We start from the raw sequence: 23251 nt of genomic DNA on the forward strand, positions 1-23251 counted from the left end.
TGGGGGCAGAATGCCCCTGCTTGCAATGCAGTGTGCATTGGACGTTGGAAATGGCTCCCCTTTACACACATCTACTTCTCTCCCCTTAGACCCCCAGCCCTTTCCAGGTCTCTCTCACTTTCTTAGTCTCTCCACGTCTCTCGTCCTACTTCCTGTTCTTTCCCGTATTCCTCTTCTCTCTTGGTCCAGCCTCCCTACTCTCTCTCTCTCATGATCGTTAACCACTCTCAAATCTCGTGCCACGAAGCTGAGGTATACGGCGGTTAAACCCAGCACCCACTCTATACTCGGGTGAAGCTGGACCTGAGAGGTGGACTAAAGCTGCGGGCAGCAGCAGTTCTGTAAGAGTCTATAAATAGTTTCTATTGAACACGGGAGAAAAGAGTAAAAGGAGAAAGTGAACACAGACATCCGGAGACATCGTTAAATCCTGCCCTCCCCTGACCCCGGAGAGCTGGGGAATGGTGTCTTATGGAGGAGCTTGGATTGGAATTCTTCAGAGTGTTCAGGCGTAGAAGACCTCTGTTCCATTCTTAACTGAGAATGGAGACATGGGCGTCGTGCTCGTGCCCAGACCTTGTGGAGCAATGACAAACAATGACCCAGGTCACTGATTCATTTCAGCATGACTCAAATCAGTTACATGCCCAAATCTCCTTTTCCCAAACAGCGTTCCCTCCCGTTACAGGTCTGTAAACCACAGTCATGAGAGACAGGAAGATTGCACATCTCTTCTTCTTCTTGGGAGGGATGTCACTCATTGGACATTCTACAGATGAATGGGAGTCAGATGGCTGAGCGGTTAGGGAATCAGACAACTAATCGACAGCAACGAAGGTTGCCGGTTTGATTCCAGGCTGTGCAAAATGATGTGTCCTTGGGCAAGGCACTTCACCCTAATCGTCTTGGAGGAATGTCCCCGTACTTACTGTAAGTCGCTCTGGATAAGAGCGTCTGCTAAATGACTAAATGTAAATTTGTTAATTTCCAATGAAATACTACTAACCAGAGAGCCCTTGTGGCATATTCTGGCTTGCTCTGATGTCACCTGACTTGTGACTACACTGCTCTCACGCCATTAATGTGTAACATCCTCTGTAGGCTTGCTAAAACACGCTCGCCAAAACTAAAAAGTCTCCATTAGGGAGATGTTGGGAAGTAGCTCTTCATCCTGTCTGTCATCATGGTTCCTGTCTCCACCACAGTTGGGCCCACACAAGCGATTTCAAGACACCCGTGTTGGTGAGACACACTAGAAACGGGAGCAGTTTCATATCTTTATTAATGAGTTTAATTATTTATACCAACAAACAAAAACACAGTCTCTCTCCCTCCGTCCCTCTCTCTCTCTCCATCATCCCCTCCTTTCACAACCCTTCCATTTCGCAACAAAGATCCTCCGGTAGGATGATGAAGGAGCAGGACCCCAAACAAATTCAAACCAATGTATGACAGAAAATAGGTTGTTTTTTTTTTTTATACAGAAAGTAATAAGAGAGTCATCTCTTCATATCAGGGAAACATAATGGGTGACAGGAGTTCTGCGAAATGTATCCACACTCCCGAACAGCACACACGCACACACACACATTCTGAAAGGTCGCTCTCAATAGGTCATTCATAGATTTGTGTCAGCACACACAAGAAACTGAACAGGTTTGCCCCACTACAGTCGTACTAAAAAGACTAAAAGAAAACAGGGGTCATTGAGATGCAGGGGATGGTAAAGGTTGTGGGGCAGGGTACAACCCGCCCAGAGACAGCAGTATTAGCAGCCCACCTTGAGGCCTTCTGCTCCTCGACCATGGGTAAAGGGGCCCAACACCGTTACCATTGACCCACAGTCGTGACTTTCCCTTCACATTTAAAACGGCAAACCTGTAGCTCCACTTACTGGCTAGCATGTGTACCTGCAAAAAAAAAAAATGAACATAAAAATACTAGATCCGTGCTAGGAAATGCTCTGACGCTAAGATCAAAGTACAGTATCTTGGATGTCAGGACATGTGACTTTTGTTAAAATTCTTACAAAACAAACCTTTCAACTTGCAACCCTTTCTCCCCCCTTTGATAAATCATTTTAAGGAAGAAAAAAAAAAAATACAATAAATAAAACGATAATGACAATATTTATGAGGGGGGTGAGGGGAAAGGCGACGAGAGAGAAATGAAGGGAGAGAGACTAACGAGAGAAACATTTTGTTCTGTTTTCCCCCCCCTGAACCAGGGACTGAAATGAAATCGTATTTACAGAAGGAGACTCAAGAGGGAGCTTGGTCGCTGCTATGCCAGCTCGACTCGACTAGAGAAGAAACAAAAAAAAATAAAGAAATTACAAGTACAACAATATAATAACAATAATAACAAAACAAAAATAACAAAATAAAATAAAAGGTAGTTGATATTTACAGTTTAGCGGTGAGAGGAAGGAAGGAAGGACATAGCAGGGGGTGGTGGCAGAGGTAGGAGGGGAGGAATGGAAGGAGAGGAGACTCCACAAGTGGTTGGGCAATATTTTGATTTCTTCCCCCCCCCCCCCAAAAAAAGGTGTTCTGATTCCAGCTATCGTTGTGGTGGACACATTGGGCAAGCAGGAAGTACAGGTGTGCTCTAACATGCATGTCCGAGTGGCGGGTGAATGAGTGACTGATGCTACTGGCAGGGTCTCTGGGAGGCAGGCCCACAGGCGCCCCCGTCTGGTGGGGTGAGGACCAGCACTCAGGGTGACAGGTACTGAGGCAGAGGGCCGTGTGGGGGAGAACGTGGGGCATGTCGTACACACGCGCCGGTGTCACGCTTACGCCACAAGACACACAAACACAGACGTGATGACAAACTGGTGGTTTTGGACTCTACATGCGGTGAAATTGTGCGTTGAGACTATAGACGGGGAAAAATATAAAACTGGGAGTGTCAAATTGTCTTTCGACCAAAGACTGGCCCAACTCAGTCATGGCATTTAGGAGAAAACCCCAGACGCACGCGTGTGCCTCTAAATGGGCCGTTTGTTAATCTGCAAGGGCGACAGCAGATACAAAATGTAGGGCTTTGGACGGGGTACAAGAACGGCCTCTACTGTCGAATTGAATGAGCTCTGCTCCAGTCAGTTGAATGAGCTCTGCTCCAGTCAGTTGAATGAGCTCTGCTCCAGTCAGTTGCACGCAGGTTCTGTGGCTTGAGGACAGCACCCACAGGTGAGCAACCTGTGGGTGCTGTCCTCAAACCACATAACCTGACCCACTCAGCTTCTGCTACCATGCTTTTGGAGCTCAACAGTATCTATTGACTCAGGTAAAAAAAGAAAACAATCTTCCCAGCTAAAGAGACTGGAGCTAAGACGTACAGGAACTACATTTGGATAATCCCATTCCTAGATAGTCTCCTCTTGTTCAAATAAAATACATTTAAGACTTAAAAGTCCACAGAGACAGAGGCTCCCATTCCTTAACTGCAATGGACTTGGATGGGTTGTCACCCAACTGTGGAAAAAAGCGTATAAAATCTCACTTCATCTAAAATGCAGCCGAGAAAAAAATCAAAAAGGGAAAAGCCTAATGACCTCGCCGCTGCAATTTGGTATCCGATAAAACAGATAAAAACATGGGTTTCCTTTCCACCATCAGACAGAGAACCCTGTCAGAGAACAAATAGGGGTTCTAGGAGGTTCCAGGGGGTTTCTACAGTCCTCTCCAAGAGTCTTGTAGATGTTCTACAAAAAAAGGAAGATTGTCGATATCTGTCATAGAAAGTAACCTGACAGACTTCCCCCGGCCCAGAATCTCTGGCCACAACACCAGCTCTAATGAAAACAAAGCAGGGATTGAATAAATAAAACATTACAATTTGAGAGAAAAAAAGAAAAGAAAAGTATAATCTATTAGCAGAGATTTATAATACAATGTTCCCCCGAGGGTTTGATCTGCCAAAGAAATATGAACTTTGCTGTCATACACAACTGCCTCAATCAGCACTGTTGTCGTCTTAGGGTCAGGTTCACTAAGCTGGTGTGTTGAATGAGCAGATGAACACATACCTTGGGCTTACTTATTAATGAACCCTATTTAATGAACCCCACTGTGAACATCAGAACTAGCCCACCCTCCTAGGGACACAGACAGATAAGCACTAGAACCTTGTTTACACCCAAACCTGTTAAATAACCTGGGGGAAATGACTGTTTCGGTGAGTGTGTGTGGACATGAGTCGTAATAGGAAGTTTGGAGCCAGAAGGGAGCTAGGAGAAGGGGGAACTGAAGAATGGGTGTTCAGGTGCTGTTGTTGATGGATCCAGGGGCTGAGCTAGGCTGGGCAGGACTGTCTGAAACGCTGCCCTCTGTTGGAAAAAAGGGGTACAGCATTAAAAGGTAGAAAAAGGAGAAGGACCCTATTGTATAAACCCTGTTTGTCATGTAGTGCAAGCTAACAAGGCCCTCTCAGAGTTTAGCCACACAGACAGCTCGGTGTCAGTGGAATGTCAATTACACATTTCTGGACAGTAACACTACTTTTCCAATGTCACCTATTCACCTGTTAGTCTGAAGATATGTATCATATAGAATTTGCCTTTACACAATTATAGAGTACTCTGTGGTACTACTGTGATTATCATACGTGAGTAACAGCTTGTGATAGGTGGTGTGTGTGTGTGTGTGGGGGCAAACTGCCTACCATGTGAGGCAGGTGATGTCTGAGCGCGAGCGTGAGGAGGAATGAGTGTGGAGTTCAGCTGGGGCTGGATAGACAGCTCTGGAGAGACAGACACAAAACCCCACGATTAGATCCATCAAGGAAATAGAACCTAACACCAGACAACATACAAATGGAGAGAGACAGGTAGAGAGAGAAACAGGTAGAGACAGACAGGTAGAGAGAGACAGACAGGTAGAGAGAGACAGACAGGTAGAGAGAGAGCCAGAGACAGACAAGTACAGAAAGAGACAGGTAGAGAGACAGACAGACAGGTAGAGAGACAGACAGACAGGTAGAGAGAGAGACAGACAGGTAGAGAGAGCCAGAGACAGACAGGTAGAGAGAGAGAGACAGACAGGTAGAGAGAAATGGAGAGCGGTAGAGAGCAGGAAAAACAGAGCAAGAGAGAGAGAGTGAGTGAGATTGAGACAGAGACAGAAAGAGAGGGAGAGAGAAAGAGACAGAGAGAGGGGAGTCTCACCAACAGGGCTGAAGTTGAAGAGCAGGGGCAGGTCTCGGCCGCTGGGCAGGCGGGCGCTGGGCTGGCGCAGTTCGTCGAAGAAGGCGTGGGCGCAGGCCTCCAGCGGGGACAGCCTCGTCACGGGCGTGTACTCCAGCAGGCGAGAGCACAGGGAGATGGCCTCTGCGGGCGTGCGGGGCTTAAACACCTGAGAGGGAGGAGAGAGAGGGGAGGCCGTGTTCAGGTCCAGTTGGCGGTGAACTGAGGTTGGGAAAACGGCGACGGGCGCTACCCGAGCATCTTCGACGAAAAAACACCCTCTTTTGAAACCTCCTCCCACCAGACCGTCCAGTCAGACAGGGAACGTACCTTTGTCCAGGGGTGTGCTTTGATCTGTGGGAATTTAAACTCTGTGTAGTTGGGGTTCATCTCTCGGATCTGCTCTCTGGTGGGAGTTCCCAGAACCTGGAGGGGAAAGCACACGGACGGGGCTGGTTGATCTCGGAATCGCCATCGCCGTGGCAACCTGACCCATACAGCGCCATCCTTCCGTCTCCACCTCTCCCCCCCCCCCCTCACCTTGATGATCTCCACTAGCTGGTCCACGCCGCTGTCTCCGGGAAAGATGGGCTGGCCCAGCAGCAGCTCTGCCAGCACGCAGCCCGCTGACCAGATGTCGATGTTGGACGTGTAGTCGGTGGCCCCGAAGATGAGCTCCGGGGCGCGGTAGTACCGCGAGCAGATATAGGACACGTTGGGCTCCCCTCGAACAAGCTGCTTCGCACTGACAACCAGAAGGAAGAGAGAGGGGTGGGAGAGAGACAGTCAACAGGCTGGAGATACACCATACATAGTGACACACACACACAGAGACAGACGCAGAGAGACAGCGGAGAGAGGCGGAGACGGAGACGGGGCTCTAACCTGCCAAAGTCACAGAGTTTGAGGATGGCTGTTTCGGGGTCCACCAGCAGGTTCTGAGGCTTGATGTCTCGGTGACACACGCCCTGGGAATGGATATAGGCCAGGCTGCGGAACAGCTGGTACATGTACACCTGTGTGGGGGGGGGGGGGGGGGGGGGGGGGAGAGAGACAGACAGAGACACAGAGAGAGAGAGGGTTTAATATAGCATGGCAATGTACTGTTGCTGAATACACAGCCCAAGATCGTGGAAAGGACACAAGGCTGTTTGAAAAGGAAGTATCTCAAGATGAGGATGAGTTGGATGGAGAGCGAACAGAGGGAGGGGTGAGGCGGTGCTGGGCAGAGCGTGTGTAATCAGTATGCGTCTTCACAACGCGGGAAGAGAGGGTAGGGGTGGGCCGGGGAAATGAGCCATGAGACACGGCTAATGTCCTCTCTGCTGATGTGGGGAAAGAGCTCGCGCACGCGCACACACACACACACACACACACACAGTGGCCTATTAGACAGTCAACCAGGCATGCTGCAAACAAACACCATCTATCTTAAAACGTTTTTTTTTTTAAAGAATAGTGTATATATAATAATAATAAGACGACATAATAATAATAATCCTATATTTATCCAAATAAAAAACATTTCTGAATGTTGACCAATCACACAACTTAACCAAACATGAAGCCAGTCGGAGGCCCTTGCAAAACCTCAAGACTTGATTATTAAAGCTGGATGTTCCATGTCACCTTGATGGCACTTTCGACTGTTTCAGACAGTAAAACGACTCAGCGGCACCATGGATGATCAGGTCCCTCTCAGGCTCCCTCACACAGAGGGGCTCAAACCAGCTTAGGGCTCAAAGGAAATCCAGACTTCAGTACGAGACAGACAACGTCGGGAGAGAGAGAAAGAAAGAGGGGGAGGAACAGAACCAAACCAACAGGAGACGGTAGAAGAGCAGAGTGGAGAAGGCTGAGGCGTTTGCCTCCCAGCCATGCAGAGCAGACCAGCCAGAGCAAGCAGGCTGGGCTCCCTAATCACTTAAGTAGAACTAGGTAGGAAGAGGCTTTGGCAGCATAAAGAACTGCAGGGGTAGAGAGACAAAAGTATGTGTGTGTAAAAGAAAGAGAGAGTGTTTTTGTAGCGACACAGATACACTGGAGAGGCAGGATCAACTGAAGGAGGGAAAAACTGAAAGGATTTTCGATAATTGAAAGAAGGGTGAAGTGTGGGGAGGTGGTGTGTCTTATCCCAGAAGGATAAGAAGTATGAGTGTGGAAGACAGGAAGTGTGTAGAAGGTTAGAAGACTGGGGCGGGCGGGGCGATAGTTATTGGGAAAGTTGGAGTGTTCACCTTGACGTAGATGATGGGGATAGTGGTCTTGGCCTTGTTGAAGTGCCGGGCCACCCTGTACACAGTCTCTGGGACAAAGTCCAGAACCAGGTTGAGGTACACTTCGTCCTTCTGGAGGGGGGGAGGGGGAGGGGGAGAAGGCAAGGAGACAAGTTAGACACACCACAGGTTGAAACCAAAACACCCAACCAGCAACCTTCTAACTGAAGGCATTTAACCTTAAGTCAACGTGAGAAACATGCATATACAAGCAAATGACCCTCAGGGCAGCGAGGAGTCATGGAGGTGCGGTGGGGGTCTTTTGGAAAACTAGTTTCTGGGATATTTTTTTTCTTAAGTAAGAGGACGCAAACCTTTTCTCCGCTGGAATAGAAGAAGTAGCGTAGCCTCACGATATTGCAGTGGTCCAATTTCCTCATGATCTGTAGTTCTCGGTTCTACGGAAGGTGAAAGAGAGGTGACGGTTAGGAGAGGGAGGAAGAAAGCAAACCACACACGGCTTGCATCTCTACATTACTTCTGGTGGTTTCTGCAGAAAGAAGGAAGGAGAGAAAGGACAAAGAAAGAAAGGAAAAATGAGGAAGAAAGAATGGAGAGAAAGGGAGGAGAGGAAGACAGGACACCGTCCAGTGGTTGCATGGTGTGTGGAGCGTTTACCTTGAACCGTTTGTCTTGCAGGACCTTCTTAATGGCCACCATCTCCTGGCTGTCGATTAGACGAGCCTGATACACCACGCCAAAGGAACCGTTCCCGATCACCTTGATGTCCGTGTAGGACACTTCCTGTGGGCGGTCTGGCCCCTGGCCAGGCGTGGCCACCACTGTCGTGACCTTGCCGCTGTCTCCTAGGTGACAGAAAGACACTTCGGTTGGGTTTGAGCGGGTAACAAAAACTCCACAAACTTCTGGTGATAGGCCAGAAACACAGCTCATTCGTATGGGGGGCAAACAGTGTGTCCCTCTCTCTAGGATGCTCCAGAAACAAACACGTCTGGATTTCATGCGGGGAAACGCCGCCAGAACCTCCCGCATCATCCTTACAACATCTCCCCCCGGGGAGAAGGGGGCAGAGTCTAGACAACAAGGCAGCCCTTCTTCTCTTAGCACCCGTGACCTCCGTGGCCGTTTCCCCACGTGGACGCATCCTCCCACCGGCTGATATGAAGCTCCTGCTCCCCCTGTCCCTGGAGGCCTGTTCGTCTGCCCTACGCATCCCCATCACAACCCTGCCTGCACCTCTCCACCGTCAACCCTCACTGCAACCAAGCCTTTCAAGCGAGACCGGAGGAGGTCGTTACTGCTGATCTCACACGATTGGTTGGATGATTAGGGAGGACTCTGCCACTGGAGAGAAAAGGTAGCGTAGTGATCTTAAATTGAGTCGTTACCATCAAGAGGGGGGGGGGGGGGGGGTGAGGAAGAGGTGGGTTGTCTAGTGGGTGGGCTAGGAACAGGCCCACTGCCTGTCTTGTGGACACAAACCCAGTCAGATCTCCAGGGATTCTTCCAGGCGGTGACAGCTCTGGTTAGTGTCAAATCGTAGTTCGACACATAGGGCGTTGGCTAGCTGAAAATGGATGTGTTGGTGTGCGTGTGTGTGTGTGTGTGTAAACTGAGGGACACACCAGCACCACAAGCCCTGAGATTTTAGAGGGAGGGAATGGCGCAAAGGAGAGTCTTGTTGCCAAGTGACTTGTCAGAGCCTGTGATAACATTGTGTGGACAGCAGCACGCCCAGTACCCTGATTCCTGCAGTCGAACCATCACTTTGCCTGTCTCTACACGACCGGCCTCTCTTGGACGCGGTAAGGCCCCCCCCTTACTCTTCTGCAGACTCTGCTTCTCACTTATGACGTGTCTGGGTCTCTGACTGGAGGTTACTGACTCTAGCCTAGTCACAACCTCATTTGGACAGCTTTCCTATAATAATAATAATAATAAAAAAACGATTCAAATTTCCTTGCAAAGAGAATAGTCATTCATATTTGGCTTGTGTATTTTATAGATTTACATGACTTGATATTATATTTTGACACTAGTCAGGCCTAAGTGAAATACATAGATCACCAAACTGTAGAGTGAGAATGGTTACATTTCCCCCCCAAATAAAAAGGCATTGATGCCTGAATGCAAAGAGGCAGGCTGAACATTATGGAGATGCTTTGGACACACATGCTGAGGATCAAATCCATTCTGTGGATCAAATCCCTTCTGAAGCCACTTTGCTTCAGGAGAATCCTACCCTACAGAGCAGTACCTGTGATCCGTGGTCTCCTGAACCTCTACACCTGTGATCTGTGGTCTCCTGAACCTCTACACCTGTGATCTGTGGTCTCCTGAACCTCTACACCTGTAATCTGTGATCTCCTGAACCTCTACACCTGTGGTCTCCTGAACCTCTACACCTGTGATCTGTGGTCTCCTGAACCTCCATCTCACTCACACAAACACTGGACTTCTTTTCAAAAAAGGTGCCGTCTAAGGAGAGAGAATTCAATATGGAGCAGATAAACATCCAGCAACAATGAGCCATTCGACCAGCTGCCAGTAACAAGCTTTGGTTCCTGAGGTGGTCGACGGATGGGTGATGAGGAGCAGGGAGGCAGGCGAGGACGAGCAAATGATTTCCAGAAAACTCTTTAGAACAAATTAACTATACACTCATGTCTAAATATAAAATGCCACCACACTTATTATCCACTTCAATATTAGTACTTGGATGGTCGGGTATTTCTCTACACTAACATAGAATCATTCGCAAAACATCTAGGGTGTATTGGTAGGTGATGTGCAGTCTGTATGAAAACCGAGGAAAACAACCGTTAAGTCCAGTTCTTAATACCCACAAACACACTGCTCTGTACGCCATCAGACACCAATAACCACATAACCAAATCATCTTTGCACTAACAGGGCAATACGGTATGAAGAGACCCAGGCCGAGTGGTACATGTGACACACACACACACACACACACACACACACACACACACACACACACACACACACACACACACACACACGAAGCGCTTTGCTTGTCAATACGTGAGGTCATCCGACAGGGGCAGCAACGCCTTTGTTTGGGTTTCTGTTACCTCTGGACACCTCCGTGAGGAACAAGGCTTTTATCAGGGGCACACCCTGGTGGGAACACTGGTCGAGACAAACCAAACGCACAAACGAACACATCTGAGGCCCAACGCAATACACACCCTGCAGACTGGCTTGCCCTGCTCTCCACTCATCAGTAATTCACTTTATACCTTTTTTTTTTTTTTTGGGTTGAGTGTTTCATTCAAGTGCCTTTGCTATTCTTTCTAACCATGTAATTCTCTCTGCTTAAACCTCTTTACACTTGCACTTCAACACCAACCCAGTGAGTCTTCCTCTCCGGCTGAACTCTTAACATCGCAGTATGAACCGCGATGACCCCTCCCCCCCCCGCGCCGGGTCGCCTACCCTTCAGAGTAGCATACGGATGACAGGCTAGGTAACAGTGCGTGATGTTGTTGGTTCTCACCTTGGTTCAGAATCACACTGTGATTACCATGCAAAGCCATTTTCCATGGCATCTGGGTCACCTAGTGCCATGCTTTTTATTTGTCTGCATACCACCTACCATGTTAGACATGAACATTGTGCTGCAATGTTCCATCTGAAGCCCCCCCCACCCCACCTCAAAGTGTGACCTTGTCAACACCTCCTCTTTGCCTACCCAAAGATATTCTTCCAACTGCAGCCTCTGCTTAACCAAGCTACCAGTCAGCATACTGTAAATAAATGTTGGCACACCAATTGAACCTTTGGAAGAATCCTTAACACTTAGAAATTAGTGGACGAGAAACCAGAACAATGAGGATTAATTGTAGGCCTGTTTAGTCCATTTAAACATGTATCAGCTAAATGCATCACATCTTCGAGACATGACTTGATGTACTTGATCAATATCTGATCAGTATCTAATCAGAGAACTGGTCATCGGGAATGTCAGTGGTTGTATTTGTTTGGAAAATAACCATATGTTGTAAATTCAGTCGTGACCACCTTACATGCTACTTGACTGATATAGCCAACTAACTTGTTTTGTTAATAAACATTACTAAATTGGCTTACTAAGGGTTGAGGAGTCGGATGCGTTAGTTATTGTTTAAATAGCCTGGCAAATAGGTCTCGTTCACGAGACAGCTAACAAACAGTGGAAAATCCGCAAGTGCTGCCATTTTTATAATCTGCATATAGTAAACTCCAGGATATCTAATTAGTTAGCTAACGTTAGTTATCCGAATAGAACTATAATGTTGACCCAGTTTGACTAGCATTGCCTACGCTGCTGGCTAACGTGTTAGCAGTTCATAATGGCAGTCAGGACAGATTGCTAGTTAGCAGATAGCAGCTACAGACTAAATTTGAAGGCGACGTTCACAACGTTCTCGGTGGAGAAATAGTTAGCAGCGACTAATAGTTAGTTTACACATTAGACAACCAACCATTGGTAACATTTGCTATGGAAGATGTTACTGTATTTGACCAACTAACTAACGTTTCTTCGCTGCACATTATATTATGTAGGCTAGCTTGGTAGCAAGCAGAAAAAACGACTTTAGCTAGTTGATGGTTAGCGACCGACCAGCTAGCACAGTAGCGTGTTTAACGCTAGCTACACAATTTCATTGGGCTCAATCGACAGCCAATTTTCCGCAGTAGGAAAAAAAAGCCCTAGATGCTTTACTGATAAACGAGTTGTTACACGTAACGAGACACTATATCCAACGTAAGCCCTTGACTCCACTGTCTTAGTTTTAAAAACCTGCTACCCTGGTTAGCTTCAAAAACGAGAGCCTAGTTGTTGACTAGCTAACACTTGTTAGCTACCTGGCTAGCTCGAAATACATTTTTCTAATGACGTTTGTAACATTTTAAAGTGTAATGTCTTGACGGTCCAAAAAGTGACTGTTATGTTAAAACATATAAACTCACTGGTTAGTTTTAAATTTCCGAAGCCCGTCGAGCTGTTCCCACTGGCCTGTGAAGCCCCGGGTTTTCCTGCGGAGCTCCCACCAGCAACAGCCGATCCGGCAGCTGCTGCAGCGGCTCCTGGAGCCCCCGGAGGCTCAGCGAATGAGCTGGTCCTGGGCCGCCCGCTGCCACTCATACTTGTGTGCGCTAAAGCCGGGGCAGGGGGGGAAGGTTGGCGCGATATAGAGCCAAGCAGGCACAGACTTTATATATATACTATCAAAAAATCGTTATAAAATACACCGCATTGGTCGCGTATCGTTTAGGCTACCTCGTACGTCTCCCCCTTTCTTCTTCACTTGGAACACTGTTGGTGGGGGACTGAGGACCTGACGCACAGGAGCGTCACATTGCAAGGATTTGTGGGTAATGGCGTTTTTAGTATTGGTTTCACGCGCCAACATTAACTTGTCATGTTGATATACAAAGTTACATGCATAGTAATCAGTATAAATTTGGGAAATGCTAGTGGGTTCATGAATATAATTTGTGTCATTCCGTTGGGGGGGAAAAACACATTATATTTATATATTTGAAAACATTATAGGCCTACCAGAGGATCAAGACCGTTTTATTTTTTTCTAAAATAATGATAATAATTTGTAAATGGCTTTAATGTAGCTTGAAAAACGTAAATAGAAATGTAAAACATACAAAAGTAGTGAATTAACGACCAAAAGAGCAAACTATGTATAATCTAAAAAAGCGCCGGTCCGATGAGTGACAGAGAAATCACCCAATAGCTGCTGGATATAGTCACAGGGCCCGGGAACAAGGCGGGACGGCATATCACAACGGAGACCGAGCCAGTGACAAACGGTGGATTTCGTGCATTGAAATGTGTCTTTAACAAAACGTCCGTAGAAATGAAATTCTTGAGTCTTAACCGGCGCGGAACTAGGACGGATAGGATACGGAAAATGCATCGCTATGTTCGAGAGGCACAGTGACGAGCGCACGAGGTATCGTCCAACGACAGTAAATGAGAGGTATGTTTTTTAAACGGGAGGGGAAGGAAGGGCCTGTAGACGCTACCGGAGACCTGCGGGAAAAAGTGGGTAGCGCCGCCTGACGACCGCCTTGAACTGGGGAGCCACAGTCAGGATACAGCGGTGCCTCTGAACAGGTCTAGAATATCGGGGATAGCGCCGCCAACAGCTCGCCATGTGATAACACATGTAGGAAAGGACGTAATGAAATTCTTGCAGACATTATTATTTAGTATGAACCGTTGTATTGCGTTTGCATATTCATTCAAATATCGAAATGCCTTAGATGTTGAAAATGATCACCGCATGACAGAAGTACTGATCTACGCTCAGTGCTGTACATATTTAATGTAAAATCAATAATACGAATATTGTTTCTCCGTTCACAGGTTTCCAGTTATGTTGCTATAGTGTTGCCGAGAGCCAGGAATACTCAGAGGAAAAACACCAAAACACCGCAGTAGCATATACGTTTTTCAAACCAACGCTTGGGCAGAATAGTAATACTTGCACACACTTCACCTGTACAGAGGTGACAGTCCGTCAGCAGTGATCATGGCTGACCAACAGGAGGCGCTAGATGGGATGTACGTGGAGCACCAGTACATGTGCAGTGAGTGCCATCAGCTTTTCAACACCCTGGAGGAGGTATTGGTGCATCAGCAGATCCATACTGGGGTAGAGGGGGAAGAGGCAGAGGAAATGGCCATACAGGGCCTCTCTGAGGAGGGGGAGAGCCAGTACCAGTGCCTGGAGTGTGGCGCCCTCCTTAGGAACCCAGAGGAACTGCTGTTGCATCAGGAGATGCACATGAGAGAGGCCGGGATGGAGACAGAACACCATGGTAAGAAGCGGAGATCAATGTGGGTGTATGCGTGGGGGGTCTTGGAATGAGAGAACTACAAGTTAGCATTGGCATTGCATTTCATATCCTTTGCCATATCCTCATATCCTTTTTTTTTTTTTAAGTGTGGAAGAGGCTTGACAATCACCAGGCTACATATTCATGTGTCTCTGTCTGTCTTGTGTGAATCAGAACTGTGTGAGGTGTTGGAGACGGACGAAGTGGGCGGTGATGCCCAGGTGACAGGCCCGGTCCAGTACCAGTGTCTGGACTGCCTGGCGCTGTTTGACTCGCCCGAGGTGTGGCTGGAACACAGGCAGACCCACAGCAGAAGTAGCACCCACAGCAACACGGTCACTGTGAGTTCTCCTTTCAACCAAGGAATGGAAGAGCCTTTGTTGACTCTAGGAGCAATCAAGGGACATGGGAGGGGAGTTTAGTTAACTTGATGTTCCATGAGAGCATGGAAGTAGCTTCGTGTTGGTTTCAGATCATGTTTTTTTTCTGTGGTGTCCACTTACAAATTGCTAATGCAGATCTGTTACAGAGAAGATTCAGTGAGGTGTTTGTCAGGTCTTGTGACTAACATCTACTCTTCTGTCTCTCTCTCTCTCTCTCTCTCTCTCTCTCTCTCTCTCTCTCTTTCTCTCTCTCTGTCTGTCTGTCTCTCTCTATGTCTCTCTCTCTCTGTCTGTCTCTCTCTCTGTCTGTCTCTCTGTCTGTCTCTGCCTCTCTCTTTCTCTTTCTCTCTTTCTCTGTCTCTCTCTGTGTGTCTCTCTGTCTCTCTCTCTCTCAGCAGGAGTATGTGCTGCAGCCTGATGGAACCGTGACTCCGTTGGGCAATGTTCAGAACTTTGTGTTGAGCGAAGAGCAAGCCGGGGAAATACTAGCACAGGTGTCTAAAGGGGCTGTCTCACTCACAACATTCTCGATTTAAGCTAACTTTACTGTTGAACGAAACTGAAGGATGTTGTGAATGAGAACAACATGTGTTTTTTGGATCTCTGGACCGCTTAGGTTCTGGCCCAGCAGCAACAGCAGAAGCAGCAGCAGCAGCAGCAGAAACAGCGGGCCGCCTCCAAGCCTGCCTCCCATTCCCGAGCCACCCTCCTGCCCCCCGTGTCCCCCCTTCCTGGCTCAGCCACCATGCGTCTCCAGATCCTCACGGCTCAGGCCCTGGCGGACGGCTCCACCCCCACCCTGCGCCGGGCCAAGCTCCTCCCGCCTCTGCTCACCCCTCTGGGGCCGGGCTTGACAGGAAAGCTGGGGGTCCAGGGGAACGGCCTCCAGCGTCTGGAACTGACGCTGCCTGCCGGGCTGCGAGATGAGAAGCAGCAGCAGGAGGTGCTCATCATCCACCCGTACGAGTGCTCCGAGTGCAACCTCCTCTTTCAGACGCCGGAGGACTTCCTCCAACACCAGGGGGAGCACTTCCTGGGTCAGGACAAGGAGAGCGGAGAGGCGGGCGTGATGACCGGCTACGAGGAGGAAGGAGCGAGGGACGACGAGGCGGAGAGGACGGAGGAGGTCAGGAAAAAGGTGGCGGAGAAGAAAGCGACCGTGTGGGTTCGACCTCAGCAGTGCGGCCAGTGCAGTCGCTCGTTCACCTCGGCCAATCGGCTGGCGGCTCACCAACGCGTGCACGAGCAGGGCACTCACGAGTGCCCCGAGTGCGACAAGGTGTTCAAGAAGGAGTCGTCGCTTCAGACGCACATGCGCACACACTCGGGTGAGGCGCGTTACCTGTGTGTGGACTGTGGTCACGGCTTCACCACGGAGATGACCCTCATCCTGCACAGGTAGGGCGGCGCGGTTCCACAGGTCTTGGTTTTGCAGTTGGAGTTTCACATTTTCCACGAACGTTTCAGTCATCTTGTACTTTCTATCTCTCCATCTCTCTCTCTCTCTCTCTCTCTCCATCTGTCTGTCTGTCTGTCTGTCTGTCTGTCTCTCTCTCTCTCTCTCTCTCTCTCTCTCTCTCTCTCTCTCTCTCTCTCTCTCTCTCTCTCTCTCTCTCTCTGGCTTGTAGGAAGTCACACACAGCGGAGCCACTGCACAAGTGCCAGTTCTGTTCCAAAACGTTCACCAACATGACCAAGTTCCTGTACCACCGGCGCACTCACCTCCCACGCGACCCCCCGGTCACTACCAGCCCCGTTGCCATGGTAATGGATTAAACCGAGCCCCCTGTTCCTTCGGCCGTGTAGGTTTGGCTCATCGCAAATTGTTTCAGAGTAGTACAAATTGCTTGCAAACAATAGCGTGCCAAACCCCATAAGCCACGTGTGGAGGAGGATTCAAACCAGGCCCAAAGAACAGGCAACAAGAAGTCACTCTGTCAAGACCATTTACTGTTTCACGTTAGTAATTACTTCTCTGATTTTCAGGCTAATTTATAAGCTTTTTTTCTGAAACGCTACAAACTCGACTCGATATGTAGACACTTCCAGCTAATTAAGCTAAGAGAGCGCTAGCACCAGAGGGTTGGGGTGTGTGTTGTTGAGATTTGCCCGTGTCCGTCCTCAGGTGCTGGCTGAGCCCAGGCGGGTGTCCCTCTCTGCCCTGGCCATCCTGCAGAGAGCCAGGGCCAAGAGGGAGGGCAGCTGGCCCCTGGAGGCCCTGGACCAGAGCCTGTTGGCCCCCCTCACCGAGGAGATGGAAGCCTCAGGGGAAGGCCTGGCCCTCAGCTCCCATGCCGGGGGCGTGAGAGAGGCAGGAGAGGTGAACGGAGACACGGTGCCCGCTCCTGCGGGGTGGTCTGACGATGCCCGACAAGGAGACGCCTCGAACTCTGGACCCTCCACAAACTCCCATCCTCCCACCACTTCCGGCTCGGCGGACCAATCCAGGTCCGTCTCCGTGGGAGGGGCCGAAAAGGGGGCGTACCCATGCCCCTCCTGCGACAAAAGCTTCCCCTCCCAGCTCCGCCTCCTTCGCCACCGCCACACGACCCACGTGACCGACCGTCGCTTCAAGTGCGGCGTCTGCGGCAAGTCCTTCAAGAAGCAGATCCACGTCCGCAACCACCTGCGGACGCACACGGGCGAGAGGCCCTACCAGTGCTCCGACTGTGGCAAGACCTTCACGTCCCTCGCCAACCTGACCCGCCACAATCTCACCCACTCGGGGCTGCGGCCTTACCGCTGCGACGTCTGTCATCGCTCCTTCACCCAGTCCTCCAACCTGCGCCAGCACCGCCTCCTCCACGCCAACCCCACCCCCTGGCCCTGCCCAGACTGCCCCTCCACCTTCAAGTGGTCGGCCAAGCTAGCCGCGCATCGCTACAGCCAGCACCCGGGGGCCCCCGCCCCCTTCCCCTGTTCCCACTGCGAGGCTGGCTTCATGTACCGGAGGCAGCGCGACATCCACTGCCTGGAGGCCCACCTCCCCCTGCTCCAAGCTGGGCTGGAGGGAGAAGGCCCGGGTCACAACGGGGAACCCAGCGCCGACCCTTCCACCTCGGGCGACGGCCAGGAGCCCAGGGCCACGTCCGGGCTGGAGAGAGGCCGTCTGGACTGCGGCGTGTGCGGGAAGAAGCTCAACTCTCCAGCCAACCTGCGTCTGCACCAACTGAGCCACAACATGGGTCCAGGAAGGCCTCGCGGTAGCAGTAGCGGCCCTCGGGTCAAAGCGCACGAGTGTCCCATCTGCAAAAAGCTGTTTGTTTCGTCCTCCGGCTTGGCCCTGCACCAGCGCGTCCACACGGGCGAGCGGCCCTTCCCCTGTGGCGTGTGCGGCAAGCGCTTCCGCCAGAACACGCACCTGCGCGAGCACCTGCGCACGCACTCGGGCGAGCGGCCGTTCCGCTGCGACACGTGCGGCAAGGGCTTCGTCCAGAGCATGCATCTGGCGGAGCACCGGCGCACGCACACGGGCGAGCGGCCGCACGCCTGCCCGCTGTGCGGCAAGGCCTTCAAGACCTTCTCCAACCTGCGGAACCACAAGATGACCCACGCCCGCCAGCAGAGGCTGGAGGAGGAGGCTGCCGCCCAGGCCGCCGCCCGGGTCGCCATGGAAACCAGCGCCGCCGTGGCCGTAGTGGACGCCTCGGCCGCGGAGCTGGCCAATGGGCAGACACGGCTCATCCAGATCCAGGCCTCCGACCTGCAGCAGGTAAGGTGGGAGTTTGAGAGTCGAACCGGAAAGGGTCCTACTTGCTATTCATCGGTCAAGTTACGACTAACTACTTATTAACTAGTGAATATCTAGTAAATAGATCATTCAACTACCTTGTAAGTAACATCACATTTCCTGTCAGTCAATGAACCATTCTGTGTATTGTTGTTTAGCAAGTTTATTTAGGGTATACTTCTCTACCTCTCCCTCCGGCAGACTCAGGGTACTCCCACCATCATGTGTAATGAGTTTGGGGAGACCATCGCCATCATCGAGACCACCGAGGGGGGCACCCTGCCCCTGGCGGAGGCCATCGAGATCTACCAAACAGCTCTGGAGAACAGCCTGGGCATGGACGCCATCGCAGTGGACGACCTGCACATACTCTGAGGACCACACACACTCTGAGGACCGCACACACACTGAGGACCGCACACACACACCTCGCGCACGCACACCGTGAATACCAACCCTTCAATCAGAACCCGCGTACTCGAGACTGAAGGATGCGTTTTAGATAGAAGCTGTGTAACCCTAGTTGGTTGACTGTCAGCCATTTTGAAAGGCCAACATGGAAAAGCCTTATGGATGGACTGGACCGATGAGTTGAATGTGAGCTGATGAAGGGGTTTTTGTCTGTGTCCATTTGACCTGTGATCTGAAAGCCCACCTCACACGGCATCTGAAAGTGTTGCCCACTGTTGAGCTTTATCTTGAAGGGGTGTGAAAAACCTAAATACTGTGATTATTATAAAGATATGATCGCCTTAATAAAGTCCATTTCAAATCCCTTGAAGGCAAACATTGCAGATATTTTTACAGACCAAATTGTGTGAAGGCAGATGTGGTTGGAACTATCCAACACCTGTTAGTGCTTCAGTTCAGCTCTTTCGTGTTTTTACTCAATGGCCTGTACATTCAGCCTTTGTCTGAAAATGTGATTGTTACATTCTTAGGATGCATTCAGTGTCTTTTTGTTGTAAATAAATACATTGATAAATAAATGATGTTTTCCGACATGCCCGATTGAGTCGGTTGTGTTGAAGTACAAGGCTGTCAAAAATATTCTTGGACCTCCATGATGGAAGCAAATCAGTGACATGTTTAGAATTTTAAAAGGCATTGAATACTTACTATTGAAATTTAAACACCACCAAAGTTGTTAGTTTTGAATTCACCTCTCTAGAATTGAAATATGATGCACAAATGAACCAAAAATTCAAGGTTCAGAAATTCAGGTTTCTCAAATTCACAAAAAAACACTACATTTCATATCCCCCCAATTTTTTTTATTTATTCAAGCTTCAGAAAATGAAATAGAACAAAATTCAAGCTGCTCAAATTCAAATGGTGAAGATCCCAAAAATCTGACCCGAAAAAAATCAGATTGCAACATCCGTGATACCTTTTTTTTTTTTTTTTTTACTCATAACATCATGTCACTAATTTGCCTCCATACTCCACCTGTCAGTAAGAGGCTCTTCTGCACTGGTATCAGCTGTATAGACTCCACACACCAGATGAGATACTCCTCGCCCCCTTTAAACAATAAGAGGTTTGTCTCAGCAATTTCTAATACTAGACTTGCAGTTGCTGTGCATCCTTTTAGTGAGGCTGGATTCGAGTCAAAGAAAACAAACCACCAGTAGTTATTTGAACATCTATTTATTTGTAAGATACATATACAAACTTAAATTATTCATAGAAATTCCTCTCTTGCATACTGTACCAGCAAAACAAGGAGTAACACAGACATTTATACTCATGTTATTTTGTTTTTTTCCCCATTTCACAACTTCACCTTCGGTAATGTTGTCTTTAATAGTCAATTTATAATCAATTACACATTTTTCCTTGTAATATAGTGAGTCTACTGACTCGAGAGTAATTATGTACAACAGAACCAAGTCTTGCACAAAGACACAACCAATATTATACCCTAACCACTCTCTCGATTACGCCCTTCCCCTCCATCCCCCCAGGTTCTCACCCCCACCTAAGAAGGAGATCTGGCAAGAACAATAAAGTGACAAAGGGAGGAAAGAGGGAAGGAAAGAGGTGGAGGAAGAAGGAATATAAGTGGTGAGGCTAGAGAATCTAACTTAGTAGCTAGGGAGCGAGAGAGGAATACAAGGGTGGTTTAAAAGACAGACGGCTTATTACTCTTGAATGAAGAAATGTCACTTAATCTGCTTTTCCCCTTGAAATGAATAAAAAAAGTCACCTCAGGTCCTTGCTGAGGTGGAGAGGATAGAGGGAAGACTGAAAAGGGGGTTAAGATGCACAATTGAGATATATCACACGCACATTCTCAATCCCTAAATTAAATACCGAGGCTGAAGGAGAGGAACGGCAGGGATGTCTGCCAGAAGGACAAACAAACAGTAAAGTCCACTAAAATGATGACTAGTAAAATTATAAGAGTTAAAACAGCAACAGTAGTAATAATAAGAATTATATTCATACAATAACATAGTGATCATGAGTTACATAGGATTCAATGAATAATCAAGTTTTTTTTTTTTTTTTTAAGGGAATAAAAACGTCTTGGCTACAGAGGGTGTTTGGCCCTGTCGGCCCTTATAGCCTCTGGTTTATAAACTCAAGTCCAAAACCCCTTTAAAACTCAAAGTTTGGATGAGGCGAGCAACAAAATAGCGTCCCGTTAAGAACAAGGATGTGCCCAATGACTGTCTCTCGCCTCTTTCCTTCATGGCTAGCGAATGAGAGGCACAGGAATGCTTGGTAATCCCCTTACTGGCGTCTGCTATAGCCAATCACGGGAAGGCAAGGCCAGACAGGTGGGTAAATGAGCAGGAATGGTGGCACTGCCAAAGGTTGACTGTAGCCGAGTTTGTCATTTCATCCCCGAACCATCTGCTGTCTTGACCCTGTCTGAATGTCAGCTTTGGTGGGAATACAACAGAGAAAAAGCAACCAATAAAACAAGGATCTTCCTTAAATCGATCTCATAAAACAACGGTATTGTCCAATCGCATTGTCCCTAGGCAGGTGGTTGGGGGGAGCCAGCCCCCTCATGTCCCACAGAAACAAACAAGCCAAAGACGAGACGGTAGAGACCACTTCCTCAAAAGCAACCAATGACTGCTTTTCCCTCCCCAAAAGTCCAATATGTATAAAAAAAAAGAAAAGAAAACAAAGACATCAACAGTTAGTTAAGCAGTGTGATGCGAGCGGGTCCCAGCAGACCCCAAAAGACCCCTGCTGCTTCAAGGCAACAAGTATCAGAGCAGGAGGGGAGTTCACTGACATCAATGGAAGCCTTAATACAAATGAATAAAAACTAATTCAAGTGTGGTTTGTGTGCGTGTGTGTGTGTGTGTGTGATGACTACGTTTGTCTGTATACCACAGGTGGTTCACATGTCTTTTTTTGGTAAGAGAGAATAATTTGTTTTGTAGTTTAGTTTTTTTATACCCATTTCAAGTTCTTTATCCATTCCTCCGACAGATCCACACAACCCTTTTAGTGTGACACACTCGTACGCTCCTGAAGATGGAAAGAAACAGAAGAGGAGGAGGGCGACCAGAGGGGAGCGCTGGTCTGTTGCTCTGATGCAGACGTAGAGAAGGGGATGGGTGGCGATTATGGGTGTGCATCGTTTCCTTTATAACGGAGCGGATTGGTCAATCCAGCAGCCTATCAACGCCTCTCATCTAGACGAGTCCTGCGAATCGCGAGGCTCTTCCAGGATGGGCTCCCCTTCCCGCTCCGCCTCCTCGCCCGGCTGCTCCGCACCTCCTCCAGCGGCCCCCTCCCCCGTCTGGGCCCCCGAGGGCCCGGGGAGGGAGGAGGAGTCGGGGGCCCCCAGGCCGGGGGTCTCAGAGGGGGCCGCCGTCTGCATGATCTTCTGCCGGACCTCTCGGATCTTCAGCTGCAGACACACCTTGGTGGGGAAGATGTCCGAGTAGCGTGCCTGGAAAGCTGCAGTGGCCTGGGCTGCAGGGGGAAGAGGAGGCGGGGAAGAGAGAGCAGGAGAGGGAGAGCAGGAGAGAGAGCAAGAGACAGAGAGCAGGAGAGAGAAAGAGAGAGCAGGAGAGAGAAAGAGAGAGCAGGAGAGAGAGAGAGCAGGAGAGAGAGAGAGCAGGAGAGAGAAAGAGAGAGCAGGAGAGAGAAAGAGAGAGCATGAGAGAGAAAGAGAGAGCATGAGAGAGAAAGAGAGAGCAGGAGAGAGAAAGAGAGAGCAGGAGAGAGAAAGAGAGAGCAGGAGAGAGAGAGAGCAGGAGAGAGAAAGAGAGAGCAGGAGAGAGAAAGAGAGAGCAGGAGAGAGAGAGAGAGAGAGAGAGAGAGCAGGAGAGAGAGAGAGAGCAGGAGAGAGAGAGAGAGCAGGAGAGAGAGAGAGAGAGAGAGAGAGAGAGAGAGAGAGCAGGAGAGAGAGAGAGAGAGAGAGCAGGAGAGACAGAGAGAGAGCAGGAGAGAGAGAGAGAGCAGGAGAGAGAGAGAGAGAGCAGGAGAGAGAGAGAGAGAGCAGGAGAGAGAGAGAGCAGGAGAGAGAGAGAGAGAGAGAGAGCAGGAGAGAGAGAGAGAGCAGGAGAGAGAGATAGCAGGAGAGAGAGAGAGGGAGCAGGAGAGAAAGAAAGTTTAACTAAAATAGTTCCTGTCGGTTGGTAAGGCTTCAGAAGTGCATACTTTAGTGTGTTTGTGTGGGTGGGCTTCTTTGCAGCCTTTACAGGAATGTGTGTGTGTGTGTGTGTGTGTGTGTGTGCGGGCTGTGAGCAGTCTGCAGTCACGGCCGTGCCTGGGAGCAGGGCTGCTCTGTTTCAGCTGTTCCAGTACAGGCTGGCAGAACACAGGAGAAAAGACTATCTGTACTAGTAGGCGTCTGTCGCATTAAAGTCAT

At 49.2% G+C, this 23251-nt stretch overlaps 3 protein-coding genes across 6 annotated transcripts in view; 1 reads left to right on the forward strand and 2 right to left on the reverse strand.

The window, feature by feature from the left end:
• Positions 1-1264: 1264 nt before the first annotated feature.
• On the reverse strand, positions 1265-12774 carry gsk3ab (glycogen synthase kinase 3 alpha b). The gene is made up of 11 exons (XM_084667893.1): positions 12713-12774; positions 12403-12588; positions 8083-8270; positions 7779-7862; positions 7426-7536; positions 6074-6204; positions 5729-5933; positions 5519-5614; positions 5171-5357; positions 4669-4746; positions 1265-4333 (listed from the first exon to the last, which is right to left on the reverse strand). Exons 2-11 carry the CDS (start codon positions 12575-12577, stop codon positions 4266-4268), a joined length of 1323 nt encoding a protein of 440 aa, XP_084524019.1. The 5' UTR covers positions 12578-12588; positions 12713-12774; the 3' UTR covers positions 1265-4265.
• A 125-nt stretch (positions 12775-12899) lies between these two features.
• Positions 12900-19407, forward strand: znf526 (zinc finger protein 526). Of its 2 annotated transcripts, none has more exons than XM_084667872.1 (8): positions 12900-13430; positions 13820-14274; positions 14467-14633; positions 15071-15169; positions 15292-16073; positions 16304-16439; positions 16801-18387; positions 18607-19407. In XM_084667872.1, the coding sequence occupies exons 2-8, from the start codon at positions 13986-13988 to the stop codon at positions 18778-18780; spliced, it is 3234 nt and encodes a 1077-aa protein (XP_084523998.1). In that variant the 5' UTR covers positions 12900-13430; positions 13820-13985; the 3' UTR covers positions 18781-19407. The 2 variants fall into 2 exon arrangements, with proteins under 2 accessions (XP_084523998.1, XP_084524006.1); XM_084667880.1 differs by having other exon boundaries at positions 15074-15169.
• A 632-nt stretch (positions 19408-20039) lies between these two features.
• cicb (capicua transcriptional repressor b) overlaps positions 20040-23251 on the reverse strand; it is a 29261-nt gene continuing 26049 nt past the window's right edge. For all 3 annotated transcript variants that reach the window (XM_084667902.1, XM_084667917.1, XM_084667910.1), the window contains one exon: positions 20040-22350. In XM_084667902.1, coding sequence (XP_084524028.1) covers positions 22064-22350 — 287 coding nt within the window. In that variant the 3' untranslated portion in view covers positions 20040-22063. The remainder of the gene's footprint in view (positions 22351-23251) is intronic.

The sequence above is a fragment of the Hypomesus nipponensis genome, chromosome 2 (assembly GCF_054491055.1).
Source record: "Hypomesus nipponensis isolate SF chromosome 2, ASM5449105v1, whole genome shotgun sequence".
Classification (NCBI taxonomy): domain Eukaryota; kingdom Metazoa; phylum Chordata; class Actinopteri; order Osmeriformes; family Osmeridae; genus Hypomesus; species Hypomesus nipponensis.

Excerpts from the sequence above, each read along its gene's own strand:
- gsk3ab (XM_084667893.1), bottom strand. The coding sequence starts at position 12,577 with ATGAGTGGCAGCGGGCGGCCCAGGACCAGCTCATTCGCTGAGCCTCCG. Across the intron at positions 7,863-8,082 it reads TGCAAGACAAACGGTTCAAG|AACCGAGAACTACAGATCAT; the intron begins GTAAACGCTCCA and ends CACCTTCCGTAG. Across the intron at positions 5,358-5,518 it reads AAGCACACCCCTGGACAAAG|GTGTTTAAGCCCCGCACGCC; the intron begins GTACGTTCCCTG and ends CCTCCCTCTCAG.
- znf526 (XM_084667872.1), top strand. The coding sequence starts at position 13,986 with ATGGCTGACCAACAGGAGGCGCTAGATGGGATGTACGTGGAGCACCAG. Across the intron at positions 14,275-14,466 it reads GATGGAGACAGAACACCATG|AACTGTGTGAGGTGTTGGAG; the intron begins GTAAGAAGCGGA and ends TGTGTGAATCAG. Across the intron at positions 16,074-16,303 it reads ATGACCCTCATCCTGCACAG|GAAGTCACACACAGCGGAGC; the intron begins GTAGGGCGGCGC and ends TCTGGCTTGTAG.